At 33.3% G+C, this 18526-nt stretch overlaps 3 protein-coding genes across 3 annotated transcripts; 1 reads left to right on the top strand and 2 right to left on the bottom strand.

Annotated features, from left to right (window-relative positions):
- Positions 1-3817: 3817 nt before the first annotated feature.
- Positions 3818-5030, bottom strand: LOC140966201 (protein LIGHT-DEPENDENT SHORT HYPOCOTYLS 4-like). The gene has a single exon (XM_073426549.1). It carries the CDS (start codon positions 4637-4639, stop codon positions 4052-4054), a length of 588 nt encoding a protein of 195 aa, XP_073282650.1. The 5' UTR covers positions 4640-5030; the 3' UTR covers positions 3818-4051.
- Positions 5031-8912: 3882 nt separating this feature from the next.
- On the bottom strand, positions 8913-13334 carry LOC140966214 (putative E3 ubiquitin-protein ligase XBAT35). The gene is made up of 10 exons (XM_073426562.1): positions 13078-13334; positions 12348-12462; positions 11737-11817; positions 11568-11656; positions 11378-11469; positions 10996-11077; positions 10655-10757; positions 10215-10300; positions 9384-10047; positions 8913-9105 (listed from the first exon to the last, which is right to left on the bottom strand). The coding sequence occupies exons 1-9, from the start codon at positions 13177-13179 to the stop codon at positions 9409-9411; spliced, it is 1389 nt and encodes a 462-aa protein (XP_073282663.1). The 5' UTR covers positions 13180-13334; the 3' UTR covers positions 8913-9105; positions 9384-9408.
- A 1211-nt stretch (positions 13335-14545) lies between these two features.
- On the top strand, positions 14546-17695 carry LOC140966215 (malate dehydrogenase-like). Its single transcript, XM_073426563.1, has 7 exons — positions 14546-14720; positions 15909-16067; positions 16188-16363; positions 16513-16790; positions 16901-17036; positions 17161-17272; positions 17359-17695. The coding sequence occupies exons 1-7, from the start codon at positions 14678-14680 to the stop codon at positions 17451-17453; spliced, it is 999 nt and encodes a 332-aa protein (XP_073282664.1). The 5' UTR covers positions 14546-14677; the 3' UTR covers positions 17454-17695.
- The last annotated feature ends 831 nt before the right edge of the window (positions 17696-18526 follow it).

Here is an 18526-nt window from a genome sequence, read left to right as displayed (position 1 = left end):
AGTATAAAAATNTAAATACTGGAAGAAAAATAATAATTCACTACTGACTCAGAAAAGACATGCCATTGGTGTATGGGCCACGTCAACTCAGACAAAACAATTCCGACGGTACAGATCCAACCACGTGGCGAAACATCCGGGAATCCGTGGCAAATGGGCCGGGAAACTGATCGGCGTTGAAAACAACAACGAAAATGGGCCGACACTTACACGTAAGCCCACGTGCATCGGGCCCGCCAAAGAACTTTATGTCAAATCTGATGGGTCAGCTCGGAACTGGGAGTTTGTAAGACTGAGTGATTTCAGAGGGATTCTCGTACCCGTTTCCATAAAACACCAACACCGAATTCTTCAATTTTCTTTCCCTAAAAATTTTATTCCACTGTGGAGTGAAATAAAGTTAGTGAAAATGACAGCCTCGTCCCTTTCTTTTTTGCCTTCTTTATTTTATTTTATTATTAAAAACATATAATTTTGAGTTGAACTATAAAAATCCGAAATATTTAATTTTTTAGTAGGTCTCTTGTGAGACGATCTCACGAATCTTTATCTGTGAGACGAGTCAACCCTACCGATATTCAAATAAAAAGCAATACTTTTAGCATAAAAAATAATATTTTTTCATGGATGACCCAAATACGATATCAGTTTCACAAAATACGACCAGTGAGACCGTCTTACACAAGTTTTTGCCTTAATTTTTACCACAACTCTATCATCCATTGTAAGGGCGTATTTTATAATTTTTTTTAATGCAGACTAATTAATTAAAAAAACAATGACAGTTTTTTTAGATCTAAAAGCTGACAAGAGCCAAACAGTTAAATCTTGTAGATAGGCGTTGAATTGAGTAGCTGCACCTATATTATTTAAATACTACATACAATTAGACGCCTCTTTAAATGGTCACTTAGTCTGAGTTAATTTAATGCAAAAGCACATGCATTTACCCTATTTCAAAATTCTATAATTGGATGTTAGCGTTTAAATTTTGACTATAGAGTTAAAAAAAATTATATTATCTTTTATATCCTTCAATTTTGTATTGAAAATATCTCATTCCTTTGGTTCTAATTAAAGAATGACAAAGAACGCATAGAAATCTAAAAAAAAAAAAGATGGATTTATTAAGTCAAGATTTGAATATGAAATTTAAGAGAGATTGAATTTAATAACATTCCAATCAGCCGGTGTTGATATATTAATTAATTTATACGAGATAAAAGTTCAAAGGAACTCACTCTCTTCCCATTAAGAAGAGTCAAGTCAATCGACAATTATTTTTAATTGAACTTGACTCAATGAATTTTTAGAATAAATTAAATTTAATTTGTGTTGTTTTAACTCCCACTCATCGATGACAAACGTTCCCTAGGGTTGCTAATGACATATTATAGCCTAATTAAGGATTTACCGACAAGTGTTTAGCATATGATGATCATGATAACGACATGAATAAAATAATCTGCCCATATAAATAATAATAATAATAAAGTAAGCCAACTTTCAAGAATTAGTATTTAATTTCATAATATCAATGAAAATTATTTAAATATGTGGATTTTTTATTTTTTAATAACAAAATGGGTCCCAATATTCATCAAATTTCTTGGACTTGGGTATCTCTTGGGAGTAAAGATTTCCGAAAAATCGAAACAGTCAATCCAACCAATTTAATTCTTCGATTCCATTAATTTGTTTAGTAATTTTGATTTGATTTATAGTTTTAAGAAATATCCATTTAGCCGATTGACGCCTGTTATTTTTATGATTGTTTTATCAGACAAATTGTATCATTATACACAAATGAAATATACATCTGGTTATTTTTAAAAAAAATAAAATTAAGGAAACAAAATTTAGATTGAAACAGTTATTTAATTATTCAATTTTAACATCCCATGTTTTTTTTAATTATACTGTTTCCATTTCGAAGGTCTGATTAAACCGTAATCTATCATCAAACATGCTGAACGAGACTTCGGTACGATCATATTTTTGGTTCGATAACTTGCATATTTTTCATTTTGTTAATATTGTAAGTTAATTTACGATTTTAATCTCCTAACTTACATTTTTTGTTCTCATTTTTAGTCTTTTTTTATGGAAATCTTATGTGATCACAATGGAAAATGATTATGTGACATCAAAAATGCTTTTATGACACTGAAATATGCTGATGTATCCGATATCGCATCAGCACTCCAACAAATAAAAAACTAAAAATGATTTTTAAAACGTTAAAATTGGGGGATTAAAATCGTAAATTGTCGATAACACGACTAAAAATAAAAATATATACAAGTTATGTGACACAAAATATTAACTTCACTTGTGCATCATAAATAACACTCTTTTCATGTTTAGGCCACACCTTTTCGTTTCTTGGATACCCAAAACGAATGGGGTTTTGTCTTCTTTTCCATATTCATAAAGACGGATAAAAAGATCGCCTTTAATGAATACCTAATAAAATTCATCTGTTGAAAGGGTTCATGTGAGAGTCCTGAATAATTTAATATATACAGACGAGTGTCATCTCATTGTTACTCACATAAATATCTACGGTGAATGCGTAAAATATCAAAACTATATGTGTGTGTGTAGGGAACATATCTCATTGATAGACACAATTAAGAAAATGAGATAACATAGAACATCTGAAAAGTTCGGCATTCACTGGATAAATAAATAATTAAGAACTGTAGTAACTTCAATATTTGCAAGTTTTGCTTATAGTTTTCCTAAAATTTAAATAATTTTCTCAGCTCTAAATCCCGATTCTCACCAAAATACTTTCTTAGTGTTGAGCCACACATACAAACTTAATTACGTGTACATTAAGTTGACATAGAAGCAAAAAAATTCCGATGGCAGCTAACACCACCGAGAACACACCCCTCACCACGACAGAAGAACCTTCACAAATTTTTCTTATAGCCAAACAAATATCTCAACCGGTATTCGTTCGAACTATATCAAGTATATATACGTACACGGGCGTATATATAACTTCTCTGGATGAGACGAACATTCTCGAGGTTCTAGGATATTCATTTTGTTATCACCCTATGCATGAAGCCAATCGTTGAGGCAGTTTTACCTTACGAAATATACAAGCTAGCTATATGCACACACTGATTTTTTAGCGATCTTGTGCATCACATGATTTTATCATCATCTAATAAGAATTTCGACCTCCTAATTAAGCTTTAAAAATTTGCCAAAAGATTTTAAAACTCCCTATTTATTATTGCAACTTGAGTGCTGGAAAATGATGAAATATACAAAATCTTACAAATTAGTTATATCCATATCCTTCTTCTTCTTCTTCTTTTTTTTTTTATCAATTAACTTGATTTGCCAACACCAACCCCCAAATGTTAGAAAAAAGACATAATACCTGATACGCCAATCTACGACTTGTCATAAATGGTTTTTCAGAATCAATGCCAAAATTGGTCATACAGTAGTGTCATATATAGATCTCAACAAGCCAGTAGTACCTGCCATAGTACCCAAGAAACTACCACTTGTATTAATAACAAACTTTCGAAATGCTTAATTAATGTGTTGACGCACGAATTCAAAAGGGCAAGTCCTAATTAACTATCTTCCAGTATATAAATTTCAAGAAACTACGAACGTACAGTGACAGACAGATCATACATATAAGAATTTCTCATTTGGAACAAGGACAAAAACAAGAACGTACGGTGAATATATATATAGCACACCCATTACCGTTGATACTAAAATTTCTAGCATTATATATATTGGTAGCATGATCAAATATGAAAATCCCATAAACTCGATCTAACCAACAGATTAAAGCTTACCCAGCGAGGAAAAAATTAGGGTACCTCTTCATAAGCGCCACCTCGTAGTTGATGTTGATTAAGTCGGGTAGCATTGACTTATTGTAGATATATAGATCGAATATATATTGAAAAGTAGAAAATATTACTCGGTTCTTGCAGTAAACCCCATGCAAATGGCGGTGATCTTAGATAGATAGATGATTATACTCTGGAGATGCATAGAATAACAGCTAACTCGGCGGCAGCGCTGCAGGTTGCGGCGGCGGAGGCGGCCTCTTCCGTTTCTTCTTCTCGTAGCTGATACCTCTTGCCTTAGACTGCGAATCACGAACTTCGCGTAAATAGAGCCTAACTGCCCGAGCCCCAAACGGGTTAGCTTCGGGCTTGCCTCCATTTTCTTCGTAAGCTGCTCGGAGGCGGCCTATGAGGGCATCAAGGCTTCCCCAAGCCTGACGGAGGGGGCACGGGCAGGGGGCAGGCGGGTTCGGGTGCCCGAAAAAGGGACAAAGCTGAGTGTGAATTTTAGTCTTGCCGAACTGATCAAGGTAACGGAGGAATTCCAGCACGTGAGCTCCGCTGCAGCGGGAGAGCGAGAGGGGAGGGCGGTGGTTGCGGAGATACTGCCCGAAAGTGTTCCAGTCTCGGCGTTTCTGGTTCTCATAGCGGCTGAGGGTCGTCGGAGAGGAAGCTGAGGAGCCCGACGGTGAACCCATCATTGAGCCGCTGCCGCTGCCGCCGGATGCGGGCGTGGTGATGGTGAATGTGTTGATCTCTAAGTTCGAACTTGAAGAGTTCATTTGGTGGGTTATTGGGTCCATTCTCGTCCGATCTGGAATCCTTAAATTCTCTTGAAAGCTCAGAAAATGAAGAAAAAGAACAATGGTTTTAGGGTTTCCAAGTCCAAGATTCTTGATTATCAAATTCACAGACACGAAAACATGCTACTAACATAGGATTTTGATCTTTCCCATAAGAAAGATGAAGCAACAAGTCAAAGATCAGTACAAAAAAAGAAAAGGGAGCTAGAGAATGATATTAACCTTTTTGAGGATTCAAATATATGTTTCGTCAATCCTAGATAAAACCATGGAGAGTTCCATGATGTCTGTAGCTTTTATGGCTTTGTTTTCTGCAAACATTTGAGGAAATTTCTTGTTTTGGTCAGAAAAGGGGGGAACTGTAGTAAAAACCCTGTGTCTGAGTGGAATATATATATANATATATATATTGGTAATTAATAGGGTAGGGCTTTTGTGGAAATGAGAAGATATTTAAAAAGGGTAGCGGGGAGACATAGTAAAGCTGTGGGGGAGACTATAAAAAGAAGGAATAATATGATTTTTGTTGCCTTTATATTGATTTGACAATATATACCTTTTATAATTACCAAAATGTCCTCTTTTTTGCAATTCTATTATTGTGGGTTACTGTTGTTTTTTATGATATTTTCCTATAATATGTACTATTTAACTTTGACATTGAATGCTGCTCAGATATTCAATTAATGAAATGACACTATTTTAAAATATAATAATTTGAAAGGATAATTTACCATTTCAAATGTGCAAAATCATGATAAGTTCTTTTCATTTTAATATTTAATATTATTAAATTTCAATTTTAATCATATATATATTTGTTTATCTGACTATTTTATAAGTTTTTTTTGTCGTAACGTTGATTTGACGTTGACATGTATAATGTCGTCATATATGTATTCCATATGAACAATAACTAAAATTGTAAATAAATTAGAAAATACAAGATTATATAAGATCGAAATTTGATAACAGATACCAAAATCAAGAAAACAAACAAAAAAATGAATTTTTTTCATGAAATTTATTTTAAAAATATATATTGTCCACATATAAAACGTTAATGTTTCATCAATTTAGATAGTTAATTCACAGAACAACACCAGAGATGTCCTCATCACTCGAGATTATTTCAGTACACAAATAATCGGTGGTTTATGATTTCCTTTTCATCTTCAAATAGGTAAATATGTACCAATACGACAATGATCACACACACACACACACACACACACACACTTCATAACACAATTATTATTTTACTAACAAAATCATTTACTTATAAGTAAGGTATGTGTGGCACATTCTATCACCACAAACACATTGCGCCATCCCTCTTTTCAGAATAAATTACATTATTGTGATCGAACAATTAATAATTTCTGAAATATAATAATTAACTATGAAGAATCGATAACTTATTTTACGAGTACTTTATTATATTTTTTATTTATAATATTAAGTTCGATCATATACTGAAATTCTACGATTATATTGCATAAAGATTATCAAATAATCAACGGAATAACTTGACAGGAAAATTATAAACTATATATAATGCTATGATGATTTGAGCTAGAAAGATCGACTTTTCTGCGTGTATGTTATTTTAATAATTTTAAACATATACTTGACGACATTATATANATATTTTGGAGTTCTTGAATTAGCTAGGAGAAAATTTTGCAATAAATGAATGGTAAGGTAGTCCGTACAAAATGTGCTATCATGGCGATAATATATGTTTGAATGTAGGTAGGTAGGGTGTCTCCTTTACTTTATTTATTTTTGTAATTAACAATTAATTAAATTTTTAGTGGTGAATAATGTTTTCCAACATAAAAACGTTTCATATATATTTTATCAACAAATGAAAGTTGCAACGCTATCTAAAATTTTTGCTACGTCAACTAGCTAGAGTTTCATTCCTTATTTCATGAATCAAAAGACATATCGTGACATACATTAAATATGCACTTAGTATAATGAAATATAATATCGATTATGATATCAATTCGATGAAAATTTGGAATTAGGAAGTATTCTATAATTAAAATTGATATGTTCAAATTTAAAATTTCAAAACTTATATATAACTTCATCGCTAGAACAATATGTGATCAAGCTCAAATCTAGACTTTGGACTCTCGACCTATTTTTAATCAAGGTAGATGACTCATAGTAGACTCATGTGCACTCCAATAAATACAAGGTTTGAGAACCTCATTCAGGCCATTCACTATATTAATTTTTAGTCATTTATCCTCAGTACTTGACTCGAACGTCGGAGGAGTTATGTCAAGACATTCTCCCGACCCCTTTCTAATGGTTTTTTTTGTGATGTCTTCTATACCGAAGTCGAATCTTATATTTTTAATAAATAACGATATGTAATTAATTTATAATGTGTATGTGAGCTAGGTATGTGTGGAGCTAGAGTCTAGAGAATTATAGGATTTTGAATAGTATAAGTAAATTAATAATGGATAAGTGCTTGCGTTGCTTTCACAAATTAAGTGGATAATGCTAGATAGTCGTCCTATATGAAAATGACTTGATATAATAAATTTTTTTTTAAAAAAAGAATCTGATCGATTTGTCAAATGACAACTGCAAATAATCTCAAAGCTGATAATTTTAACGAGTAAATAAGAATGACTTTATTAAATTTTAGGTAAAAAAAACTATACATATATATGTGTGTACGTATATGTTATTAAAAAACTCATGACTTTATCTTATAATTTGGGTTCGAACCTAGATGATTTACGACGAAAACCCCTCATCTCATAAATAATAATTTTTTTTAAAAAGACCATATTTTACGAATTTGTTGTAAAAAAAAAAAGAAAAATTAAAATGATCAAGTATGGTCTATTCCCTGAGACCACAAAACAAGTCAAAATAATACGTACAATTAATTGTTGGCTCGAAAAGAAAGCAAGGTTGTGGCCTAGTTATGTGATCCCATCTATTGTGCCTCCACGTTACCGACTGACTCTACGTCATACATTATATTGTCTATAAGCGAAATAAACAATAAAGTATTTGATTTGATTTATAGAAATAAATTAAAAGTTTCAAATATATATATATATATATATATATATATTAACTCATATTATTGAGGTTATAATTAAACTTGTGGATTGAAAAAGTTTGATCTAAGAGAGAAAACATGGACATTTGGGGTGTAATAAATGAGAAAGGAAGATGTACAAGTAAAAATTCAAATTTTACCTACCAATTTAATATGCTCAGTTTTTGTCCAGGATATTAATCTGCCATTTAAATTTTATTTAAAAAGAAGGGTCGAAGGTGACAACTCATTTTTTCAAATATATCTGGACTTCAAATAAACCACGTAAAATTGAAAAAAATTAAAGTATTTCCAATTCAAAATCGAACTATTTGCTAACTCAAATTACAAAAGAAGTTCTTTTAGTTAAAACCCACAATCTTGAATGAAAATAGATAGTTAATTGTATCATAATTAAAAATAACATATCATAAAAAAAAAATTGAAGGAGAAGGTGAAGTTGATCTTAACAGAGGTACACTTAGTTAATTTTCTTTCCTAATTGATAAGTAACCTTTTAAGATATTTATTAGTACGTCTGTGTTCCTTAATTAGACCTAATCATCTTGTTACTAAAGGATATAACGATCAANTCATAATAATAATCTTTATGTGCTTGTCCCATGTGAAAATTAAAATTTGAGTGACTAGTAACTTTTATTCAAAGGAAAAATGTACACCAGTAGATATTGATTTCCCACATTTGACATTAGGCAATGATAATATTAAACTATATATAATGCAAGGGACGAATCAAATCGCTCCTATATATCTTGTGTCTACTTTATTAGCCAAAGAAAATTAAATACAGTTGATAATCAGATGCCGTGTTTTGTTCTCGTAAACAAGTTTAACTCATGGAATCTGTAAAAGAAAAATATATATGATTGGCAGACATGTTACGATAATGTTGAAATAAAAAAAGCTGATTTTGAAGTGGTGAACAAGATGCGACAATCTTGAATATAAATATGCAAAAAAGTAGTACGATTATGAATCATCATCACCAAATCTATATATGGTTTCTGCTCTGTAATAAATATTGCACTTTACCCCTAGACGACTTGATCAATAGCAGCTTACCTTCGTTTTCATAACAAATAACTATTCATGTCAACATGTACTCTCCTGTACGTGCTGGATGAGAAGCAAAAGAGAGTAAATTTTACAAAATAACAAGTTATACAGCACACGACCATAAAAAGATTTCATGACAGTTACCATAAATACAATGAATTTCGAATTCTTGTGGCATGATCACAATACGGATGCATATATCACTCATAAAAAGCTTACATTGTTCGTCATAAATTCACAACTGATAATATAAACATGAACTCGAACTTGCAAGTTCCGCTGCCAGAGCTGAGTTGTCGTGCATCTTTGGCTGCAAAAGAGACGGCATGTTTCAGTTTATCATCAGTCTCTTAAAAGTTAGGTGACTAAAATCTGAGGGGAAATAAAGGTTTTTCAAATTTTGCAAGAAGCCAAATCATGCAACAATGAAGCTTCATGGTCCACCTGAAACCGTTGGACCATCCCGTTGTATATTTTTTTCGTTTATGGAGTATGGAGGATCCCATGGTGTAGTATGGAAAAGGAGTGATCCAGTTGATCCGAGATCACCATAGAATTTTCTTTCAAAAGAAGAGCAATGAAACTCACCAGTAAAATCTTTTCCATATCCCATCTAAACAGCATATATACGAATAACCCGATCGATCTTGGAACGACATACAGGGCAGCCCCATTTCTTGGCCTTAATTTCATTCAAACAAGACATGCACCCAGCCATGTGCCCACATGGAACACAAGCTCCCTCCAGTGGAGCATCTAGGCATATTGTACAAGATGAAGAAACCACACCATTTTCATTCATTTCATCTGTACTACTAGATATGGCATGCACAGATGGGGCATATAAATCGACAGGGTTTGTATCGATTGAATCAATTGAGGGATAGTGAATAGGCCCATCATCTGTAGATTCATCAGCTAATGGAGCCGATGGGACAGAGACTGGAGGAGGATTTTCGAGGACCGGTGCAATCGTAGAAACCTCACACTTGCTTCCAGTAGTATCTTGACTAGAAGATGCCCCATCATTGTGGTTTTCTTGATTCTTGGAGGTGTTCACGGGATTGATCGAACTTGTTGAAGCATCTGGTTGAGATGGTGAATAAGGTACCATATGTGGTTGACTTTCAATCGTCGCAGACTGAAGGGAGGCATTAATAGCCATAGCAATGTCTTCATCTTCTGAAGTTAGCGGAGCGGTTGCTGGGGCATTAAGGATGGGATTGTTGAAAGGAAATGATGGATGCATCACCTGATTTCAAGCCAGCAGGCGACAAAATCAATTTGCTATCTTGAATATTAATAATAAATAAATAAAAGGTCATGTGCTGATACATAGTAAGCCACTAGTTCTAAAGCATGAGACTCGAGAGCACAAATGTTACAGAAAAATCATGAAGTAAAAATTGTGTGTTCCACCTGTGGAATTCCTTTGCACGCATTACAAAAACGCTGCAATTGTTGTTTCTCACTTTCATGAGCAGGTGCCAGTCTAATTCGTGTACCTACAGAACAAGAAAACACAAATGATTTACACTGTCAAATTAATTTTATTTCATCTTATTTAAATGTTCTTATTTACATGTTACGCATGATTAACGAGTCAATAACAATCATTGCTTCTCTTACATGTACGTTCTTAAGTTATCAAGAATTATTAAGTATATATAGTTTGAAGCATATTCCAACGGAAAGTGAATATACAGCCAAATGCAACTTGAATGTGGAAAGTTGCTCGGTTCAAATTCATTTAATGGATTTTCAATTAAATCAGAACTGTAGAACATGAATGTATCAATTTTACTCAGTTTACTTAACATAAAAATATCATAATTCAAAGAATGAACTTGAGAACTGACTTTGTGATATATCAGATATTATTGCCGCTGGATCTTGCTGGTTAAAATCTGGTTCGTCCAGATTAGCTTTCCAGAGTGGACAAATGGTCCGGGGTTGGGCATCCTGATCAACATTGTAGAAGTTACATGAGTCAGACTCAGACACTGTCAAACGTCTGCTAAAAGAAATCTTGATTCTCAGAAAACATCTAAAACAGAAAAATACATCAAAACCAATCTGATAGCAACTATACCTTATCCACAGTTAATTACATGTAAAGTCAGAGACCAGAAAGACCCAAATCAGAAGAAAGGTAGTCAAAAATTCTGTTCGCTCAGAAAAGCAAAAGACAAAAAGGCACCTGATTAGTAGCATATATGGCAAGCTCCAACTTGAGAGGCTTTCTAAGATTACGGGAACCACAAGGTAAAATAACCACCCACCTGCAAAAAGATGAGAGGAAAGCATCACGGTTCTTACATCAAGTATACTCTACACTACATGAACTGAGTTCTAATATAGATATGACCCTGAAAGGTAAAAACAAAGAACATTCACAAAAAGTGTTTTTGAAACCACAAAACACCAAGCTAGATGAGAAATATATGGTTGCTCCTTACTAGTTTAACTAGCTGTAAAGAGAACCCTTTAGCTAATAAGAAACGGAATTGTGAAACAAATTTATGGCTAGACAAGAAACATTCAAAGTAAACAGCAAAAAATAACAAGGGCATTCTACCCACACTTTTCTTGAAAGCAATTGAGGCGCAAAACGTTCCAGAATGCCAGGTCCATAAAGCTCTCGCAGCCAACCAGAGAATAAGCAAATATGCTCCTACACGGCACAACAGGAAAAAAGTCGAACTAGTATTCATACTATAGATAAAAAAAGAACAAACGGAAATAAAACAATGATCAGGGGGGTAAATATACCTCGATTGATCGTACAACATTGCTATACCCTTTGGCTCTGGCAACATCAAGTGGTGTTTGACAGTCGTCATTAATTAGAAGTGCATTTGCTGAAGTTTCAGGTAACACTTAATCAAACAAACAAAATTAAATTTAAACAGATGTCTGCACGGTGAAAGGGTACACAAACCTCCGTGTGAAAGAAGCAACCTCACGGTGTGTTCCAGACCTCTTTTTGCAGCATGATGTAATGGAGTTCCTGCATGACGGCCTTCAAAGAGAAAACAACTCTAACATAAAAAACAACACAACATCTTATGCTTGCAAACCATAAGATTTCACGAGACACGCATCATATGAGAAAGACTGCAGAACAATATTCATTTAAACTGACATATGTATCGAATGCATCTAGAAAGCACATATTCACTCAACCATCTCAATGATATGTAATAAATGCCTACATAAAAAGGAGAACATACTATGTGGTACACGATCATATGTCACTTCAACTTAAGTGTCCATTTCCAGTTTCACTCCATAAAAAAAACACATCCAATGAGTAAACATATAGCCGACTTACATAAAATTACAAATACAATCATTTCTTGGTAACAAGAAAGCAACTAAAGTCACAATATTAGAACAGCTGTCTAACAAAAGGTATTCTCTTTATCTATATACCACTACACCTTCTGGCAATAAAACTCAAGGGAGTGACGTATTAATAACAGGAAAATACCACATGGACTACATATTTGGAAAATTAAAGTAACAAAAAACAACAAGATTTTTTTTTACCTGGGCGATAAGCATTGACATTTGCGCCCAGTTCAATCAAAGTTTTTGCTACATTGTAAAGCTCTGGATTCATGCAAGCCACAACAAGTGGAGTCTTCCCTTCACTATCAATCCACTGTACCACAGGCCAAACCATCATTTCAGCACATATGAAAAGAACCCAAACCTTCAAAAACATTTTAACACAGGCAACTAAAAGATTGTGCTATGTAGTCACCAGCCACAGTAGATATAGCTCAGTGTTCTTCGAGAACGATACAATTAGACACGTATTAGTTCAAGAACTTTTGTATACTTAACACAAACATTAATACAATCATATTGCTAATTAGCGCCAAAAGAAAAAAATTCAGACATGAATATGATTAATCATAATCAAACATGAGCAACCATGCCACTCAAAAACTTAAAAATAAAACGCAATTAAACAATAGCATATTTTTCCAACCGAGATGAACACCGAAATCACAGGATAATTCCCAGGTCCTCCCATCAAAGATTATCTGGCACCGACGAGTAATTTAGAAAATGAATGAAATTGTATATTCCAAAAGTATTATACATAAAACTAGGAAGCACGTGTACATGAAAGAAGCAAAGATCATATTTTAACCCATATATTTTCCATAAATCGAGATGGGCAGCAACTGAAAATCGAAACTTCAACAACAGAAGCATCAATAACGCTAATCAAATGAATTTAGAATAAAAACATTTAGATGGTATATACCTCAAGGCCAGCGCCTTCGGTTCGAAGAGATTTGATGCCTTCTATATTTCCGTAATTCACTTGCTGATACAACAACTGATCCTTCGATTGCTGCTGTCCCATTCTTCAAGATCGAACTTTTTGAAAAGGGGAAAAGTAGAATGAAAATTCCCAGATTTCAACAAGATTTTCGAAGCGGAGACGAGATATTTTTTGTGAAATGCTTCGCTCCACCTGAAAAATGGAATCGTGTGGTCTTCTAGATAATGGGAATTATGATATATTATTGCTTAATCAGGAAGGCTTTGATCAATTGTATTTTATTTATTCATTAAACAATTATTATATTACGTAGTAAATAAAAATCATTAAATAATTCACATAACTGTGGTAAAAATAAATAAAATTTTGATTTTAACTGAGTTGAATTTAATTTTATAAACAATTTGATTTTGATTGAGTTGACGTGGATTTTATAAACTCTTTTTTATTAATATAATTGAATTTATTAATTCCTAAATGTATAATGATTTGAAAGTAATACGATTATTTAAATCAGATAATATTGTAATAAATCTTGTAGTTGAAATTGGAAAAAAATAGAGACAGTTTTGTATTTTAGTAAATTTATCTAATTGATTTTTTTTAGTATTAAATATTATGTCCACATTTATTATTATTGTTCGGACATTTCTTTTTCTTTTTAAATAAAAAGCTTGATATTTTTTTAAAAATAATTTTACATTTGTTCAGGGTTATTTTAAATGAATAATAATTATTTTTTCCGAACGCTGTGCAAATACTAATTTAGCATTGAAAAATTAATTTTGTTAATTTTTTATATAAAAATACTATATCTTATTATTTTTTAAAATAAATTTTTTACATTAATTGTAATAGATAATTGTCAAAATATATACATAAATTAAATATTAAATCAAAAATATTAATAGAAAATTATAAATGAAATTAGTTAAATTAAAGATAAACTTTAAAAGGTGAAAATTATTTTATTTAAAAGAAAAAATTAATGAAGATCGATAAATTGACATTGATGTTCATAAAAATTTGTTCGATAAAATATTTGATCATGAAAAATGAGTTATTTAATCTGGAAAATCACGGTTTTTAGCTTTGAGTTCAGCTATTCGAAATTTGTTATTAGATTCAGCTCAAGTTTCAAACTAACTAAAATCAACTCGTTGTATGAGTTGAATGTACACATATTATAATTTATTTCATTCTTAGATATTTGAAATCTGATATTAGATTCAACTCAAGTCTCAAGTTAGTAAAAATCAATTTATTATATGGGTTGAATGTTAACATATTATAATTTATTTTATTATGACTTTTTGATGGTTCCATTCTTGATTATTTTGTTCAAAATTGATGAGTCGAAATTAATTGAAGAATTATGACTTTGTGTTGGTTTTATTCTTCTAATTGTGAAAGATATATAATTAGATGTGGCTTGGAATGTCTAAATTTGGCTTGACAATATCAAAAACTTTAATGTTGTATATATAATTCAGCTGTTCTCTAGTGAAGTGCGTCTTTCTTCTGCCCCTCACAATCTGTTGGTTCAATCGCTTTCTGATCGCAGACCTTGCAATCAACGATGGCGAAGGACCCAGTTCGTGTTCTCGTCACAGGCGCCGCGGGTACGGTAGAACTTCACGCGATGCATCGTATCTCGTCTTTTGATCCTTTTTTTTTCTTCATTGGATCGCTGGTTTATCATTTTCGGATTCATGTTTCTTTTATCGATTGTTATCTCCTTGTTTCTAGCAATTGTTTATAAAAGTGGCTGATGAAAAAGTTTGTTCTTGATCGTTTAAAGTGTTTTGTGGCCAGATTAATTTATTAGAAAGACTACGCACGGATTTGAAGTTGTTGAGGATCATGCTGGTCTTGAGAGAAAAATTTATCTCTTTTGTTTTTTTGACCCGTATACAAGAATTATTAGTGTTCTAATTGATTTGAGGCTGCTACTAATTCAGCAAAATCGAGGATTTATCTTTTCTGCATTTAATTCTTACTTCTGTGAGTGGCTCAGACATTTAATTGGAGTTATTATTTGGTGCTAATGAACTGAGTTTTAATCGACCTATGTTATTTTTGTTTCGATCTTTTTTGGAGTGTGTTGCCTGCGTTGTGACTGGGTGAAATGATGGGTTATCTGTGCTTTAAAATTGATTTTAAGTTAAATACGTGAGCCAAACGAAGTTTCTGAAGTTGGGGGAAGGGAGTTTTTTCCCTTTCTGTTTATGTTGTTGAAACATGGGGGAGTGAGGGCGAGTGTGCGTGCGAGAGAGAGATCAACGTCGTGAATCTATCGAGATGAAAGTTTTGCCATGTACTGATTCATTTCCTCTTTGGGAACTCCTCTTTAGCCAAATCTAATTTTCAATAAATAAATGCCTTCTTGATTTGAATTCACAATTTATGATCTAAATATCTGGGAAATTATAACTTCATTTCTTCAGTTCCCCATTTCGGTGGCAATGGTGGGAAGCATCCATAGCCAGACTTGCCATTACTTAGTTTTTATTTTTTATTTTATTTTATTTGAATCTGATGAATACACTTCTTGGTCCGCTGTTTGTGTTGTGCATGAAGATTATGGCCCCAATGTAGTTTTTCTCATTTTATCACTAATGCTTCGTCCTTTTCTTTTAAATTCAAATTCACGGACTGGATCACCCCTCATGGGCAACCTGGATTCAGATTTTGACAGGCACAAGCTGTAATTTTTGTGTGATGGTTATTGCTGCTTTTTGTTTGAGAACTGTAATCTTGATCCATAAGTTACAGTAGCTTTCAGTACTTTTCTTTGCCTGTTTTTACAGGACAAATTGGATATGCCCTGGTTCCTATGATTGCCAGGGGTGTTATGTTAGGTCCTGACCAGCCTGTGATTCTTCACATGCTGGATATTCCACCTGCCGCTGAGGCACTTAATGGAGTTAAGATGGAATTGGTGGATGCTGCATTCCCTCTTTTGAAAGGTTGGTTCTTTTGCTTCCTTTGTCAAGGTTTTGTTTTTGTTTTTTTCCCTGACTTATAGCATACCACATGAGATTAAAAAAAATAGATTTTCATTCAAACCTATCCTTGTTTTGAATCAGGTGTTGTTGCTACAACCGATGTTGTTGAAGCTTGCACTGGTGTCAGTGTTGCAGTAATGGTCGGCGGATTCCCAAGGAAAGAAGGTATGGAAAGGAAAGATGTTATGTCGAAAAATGTTTCCATCTACAAGGCCCAAGCATCCGCTCTTGAGAAGCATGCTGCCACTAACTGCAAGGTGATTTTTCTAGAACTTCATTACCTTTTTGTTTCAAGTTGATTTGGTATATTGAGACCTTAATTTGCCAACTCAAAATATATCTTTGTCGGACTCGTATTTTGCAAGGAAAAAAATTGATCTATAAGTATTTGTGGTTATCATTCCAGGTTTTGGTTGTTGCCAATCCTGCCAATACCAATGCATTGATTCTAAAGGAATTTGCGCCATCCATCCCGGAGAAGAACATTACTTGCTTGACTAGATTAGACCATAACCGGGCTCTCGGGCAGGTTTCCGAGAGATTGAATGTTCAAGTATCCGATGTTAAAAATGTCATTATCTGGGGAAATCACTCCTCGACACAGTATCCCGATGTCAACCATGCATCTGTCAAGACACCGGCTGGAGAGAAAGCCGTCCGCACGCTTGTTGCTGATGATGAATGGTATATAAGTTCGACTAGACATTGAAAATTTGAAGCCATTACCCACAATAACCTTTGTAATTTTTCTTTGTTCTTATCTCTGGGATTTTACTTAAATTTCTATTTGTTAGGTTGAACACGGGTTTCATTACAACTGTTCAGCAGCGTGGCGCTGCAATAATAAAAGCCAGAAAGTTTTCTAGTGCGCTTTCTGCTGCTAGTTCTGCTTGTGACCACATTCGTGATTGGGTCCTTGGGACTCCAGAGGTGAACTTTTGTCTTGGCCATTTATTTTGAGGTCTCCACTTAGTTTAATGTTGCTAATAATAATGGATGAATGTTTAATTGGGTTCTGTAGCTTTTTCTTTTGATTGTTATTGCACGATTCCAGGGTACTTGGGTGTCTATGGGTGTATACTCTGATGGCTCCTATAACGTCCCAGCAGGGCTCATCTATTCATTCCCAGTTGCTTGCAAAAATGGTGAATGGAGTATCGTTCAAGGTGAGACTCTGAAACGACGTTAAAGTCGGGGTACTCAAGACAGCTTATTTTAGTTTCGGCTGCTAAATGAGTTGACCCTGTTTCAGGACTTTCCATCGATGAATTTTCAAGAAAGAAACTGGATTTGACTGCTCAAGAGCTAAGCGAGGAGAAAGCTTTGGCATACTCGTGCCTCTCTTAATCTCCTTCCTTTTGCGGTAGCCTGAGTAATTGGTGCTACTCCATTTTCAGCAGTTCTAAATAAATGCGATTGTTGGACTAAAGATGGAGACGTTGTATCATCCATCTTCATTCCAGTGCACTTTAATTACAAGACTTTTGCGTATATTGATATGTAATTAAATGGTGGTCAATTTACACTAGTTGAAGTTTCCCATACGTAATAATGCTACGACCTAAACTTCCTTCAAAAATTTCAGCCGATCTTTATATGTTGAAAGGTACCTATATCTGTTTTGTTTTTTTTTTTTTTGGTAATTGGGGAACCTAAAACATTAGATAAACCCTCGAATTAAATGCAGTAACATGCAAACTATGTCAACCGAGTAAAATAAATAAGACAAATCTTGTGCAACATACTCGTTAGAAAGTGTTGAATATATCACATTTTTATTCATGTACTAGGTAATACATACAAAAAAATAATGTATGAAATGAATTCTCTATCAAAGGGAGCTTCGAAAGGAGGAGTTAGATGCTATGGAATGTCCAAAATTAGCATGGAGTCAATTGCTTCCAAAAATGATTTTTTTTACTTGGGATATTAGTTTCTCGTACAAATTCTAAGTTTCCTGACCGACTCTACGTACATTATTTGACTCACAAATTTGGTTCTGTTTCCTATATGCATGCACACGTCTCATCTTACGTTAGCAATTTGAAAGTATCCCTGTTACTAATTTTAGAAACCAAGTATCTGACATACGTGTCGTATGTCGCGCAATATTTATTTCAATAAATATCTATATGAATAATAATTTATATAATGTATGCAATTTTAAGAGCTCTAAATTTCTAAAGGACGTGTATTTACTAAATAAAAATAAATTTATCAAATGTTTATCCATCGATATCATGCGGCAAAAATAAGTACATCGCTCTCGATTCTCATCCTTCTTACCAAATGCTGAAATTGTTAAACTTATTTTGCAAGGGTGCGCAGTGGTTTATAGCCGAACCGAAATTAGCATAAAAAATTGGATTTTTAAAAAATTTTGTCATTCCTCATCTATTTTTTTTTTATTGAATTCTGAC

This window comes from Primulina huaijiensis, unplaced genomic scaffold, assembly GCF_012295235.1.
Source record: "Primulina huaijiensis isolate GDHJ02 unplaced genomic scaffold, ASM1229523v2 scaffold20195, whole genome shotgun sequence".
Lineage (NCBI taxonomy): Eukaryota > Viridiplantae > Streptophyta > Magnoliopsida > Lamiales > Gesneriaceae > Primulina > Primulina huaijiensis.
Note: the sequence above shows the minus strand (reverse complement) of the source record. Positions and strands in the feature narration are given on the sequence as shown.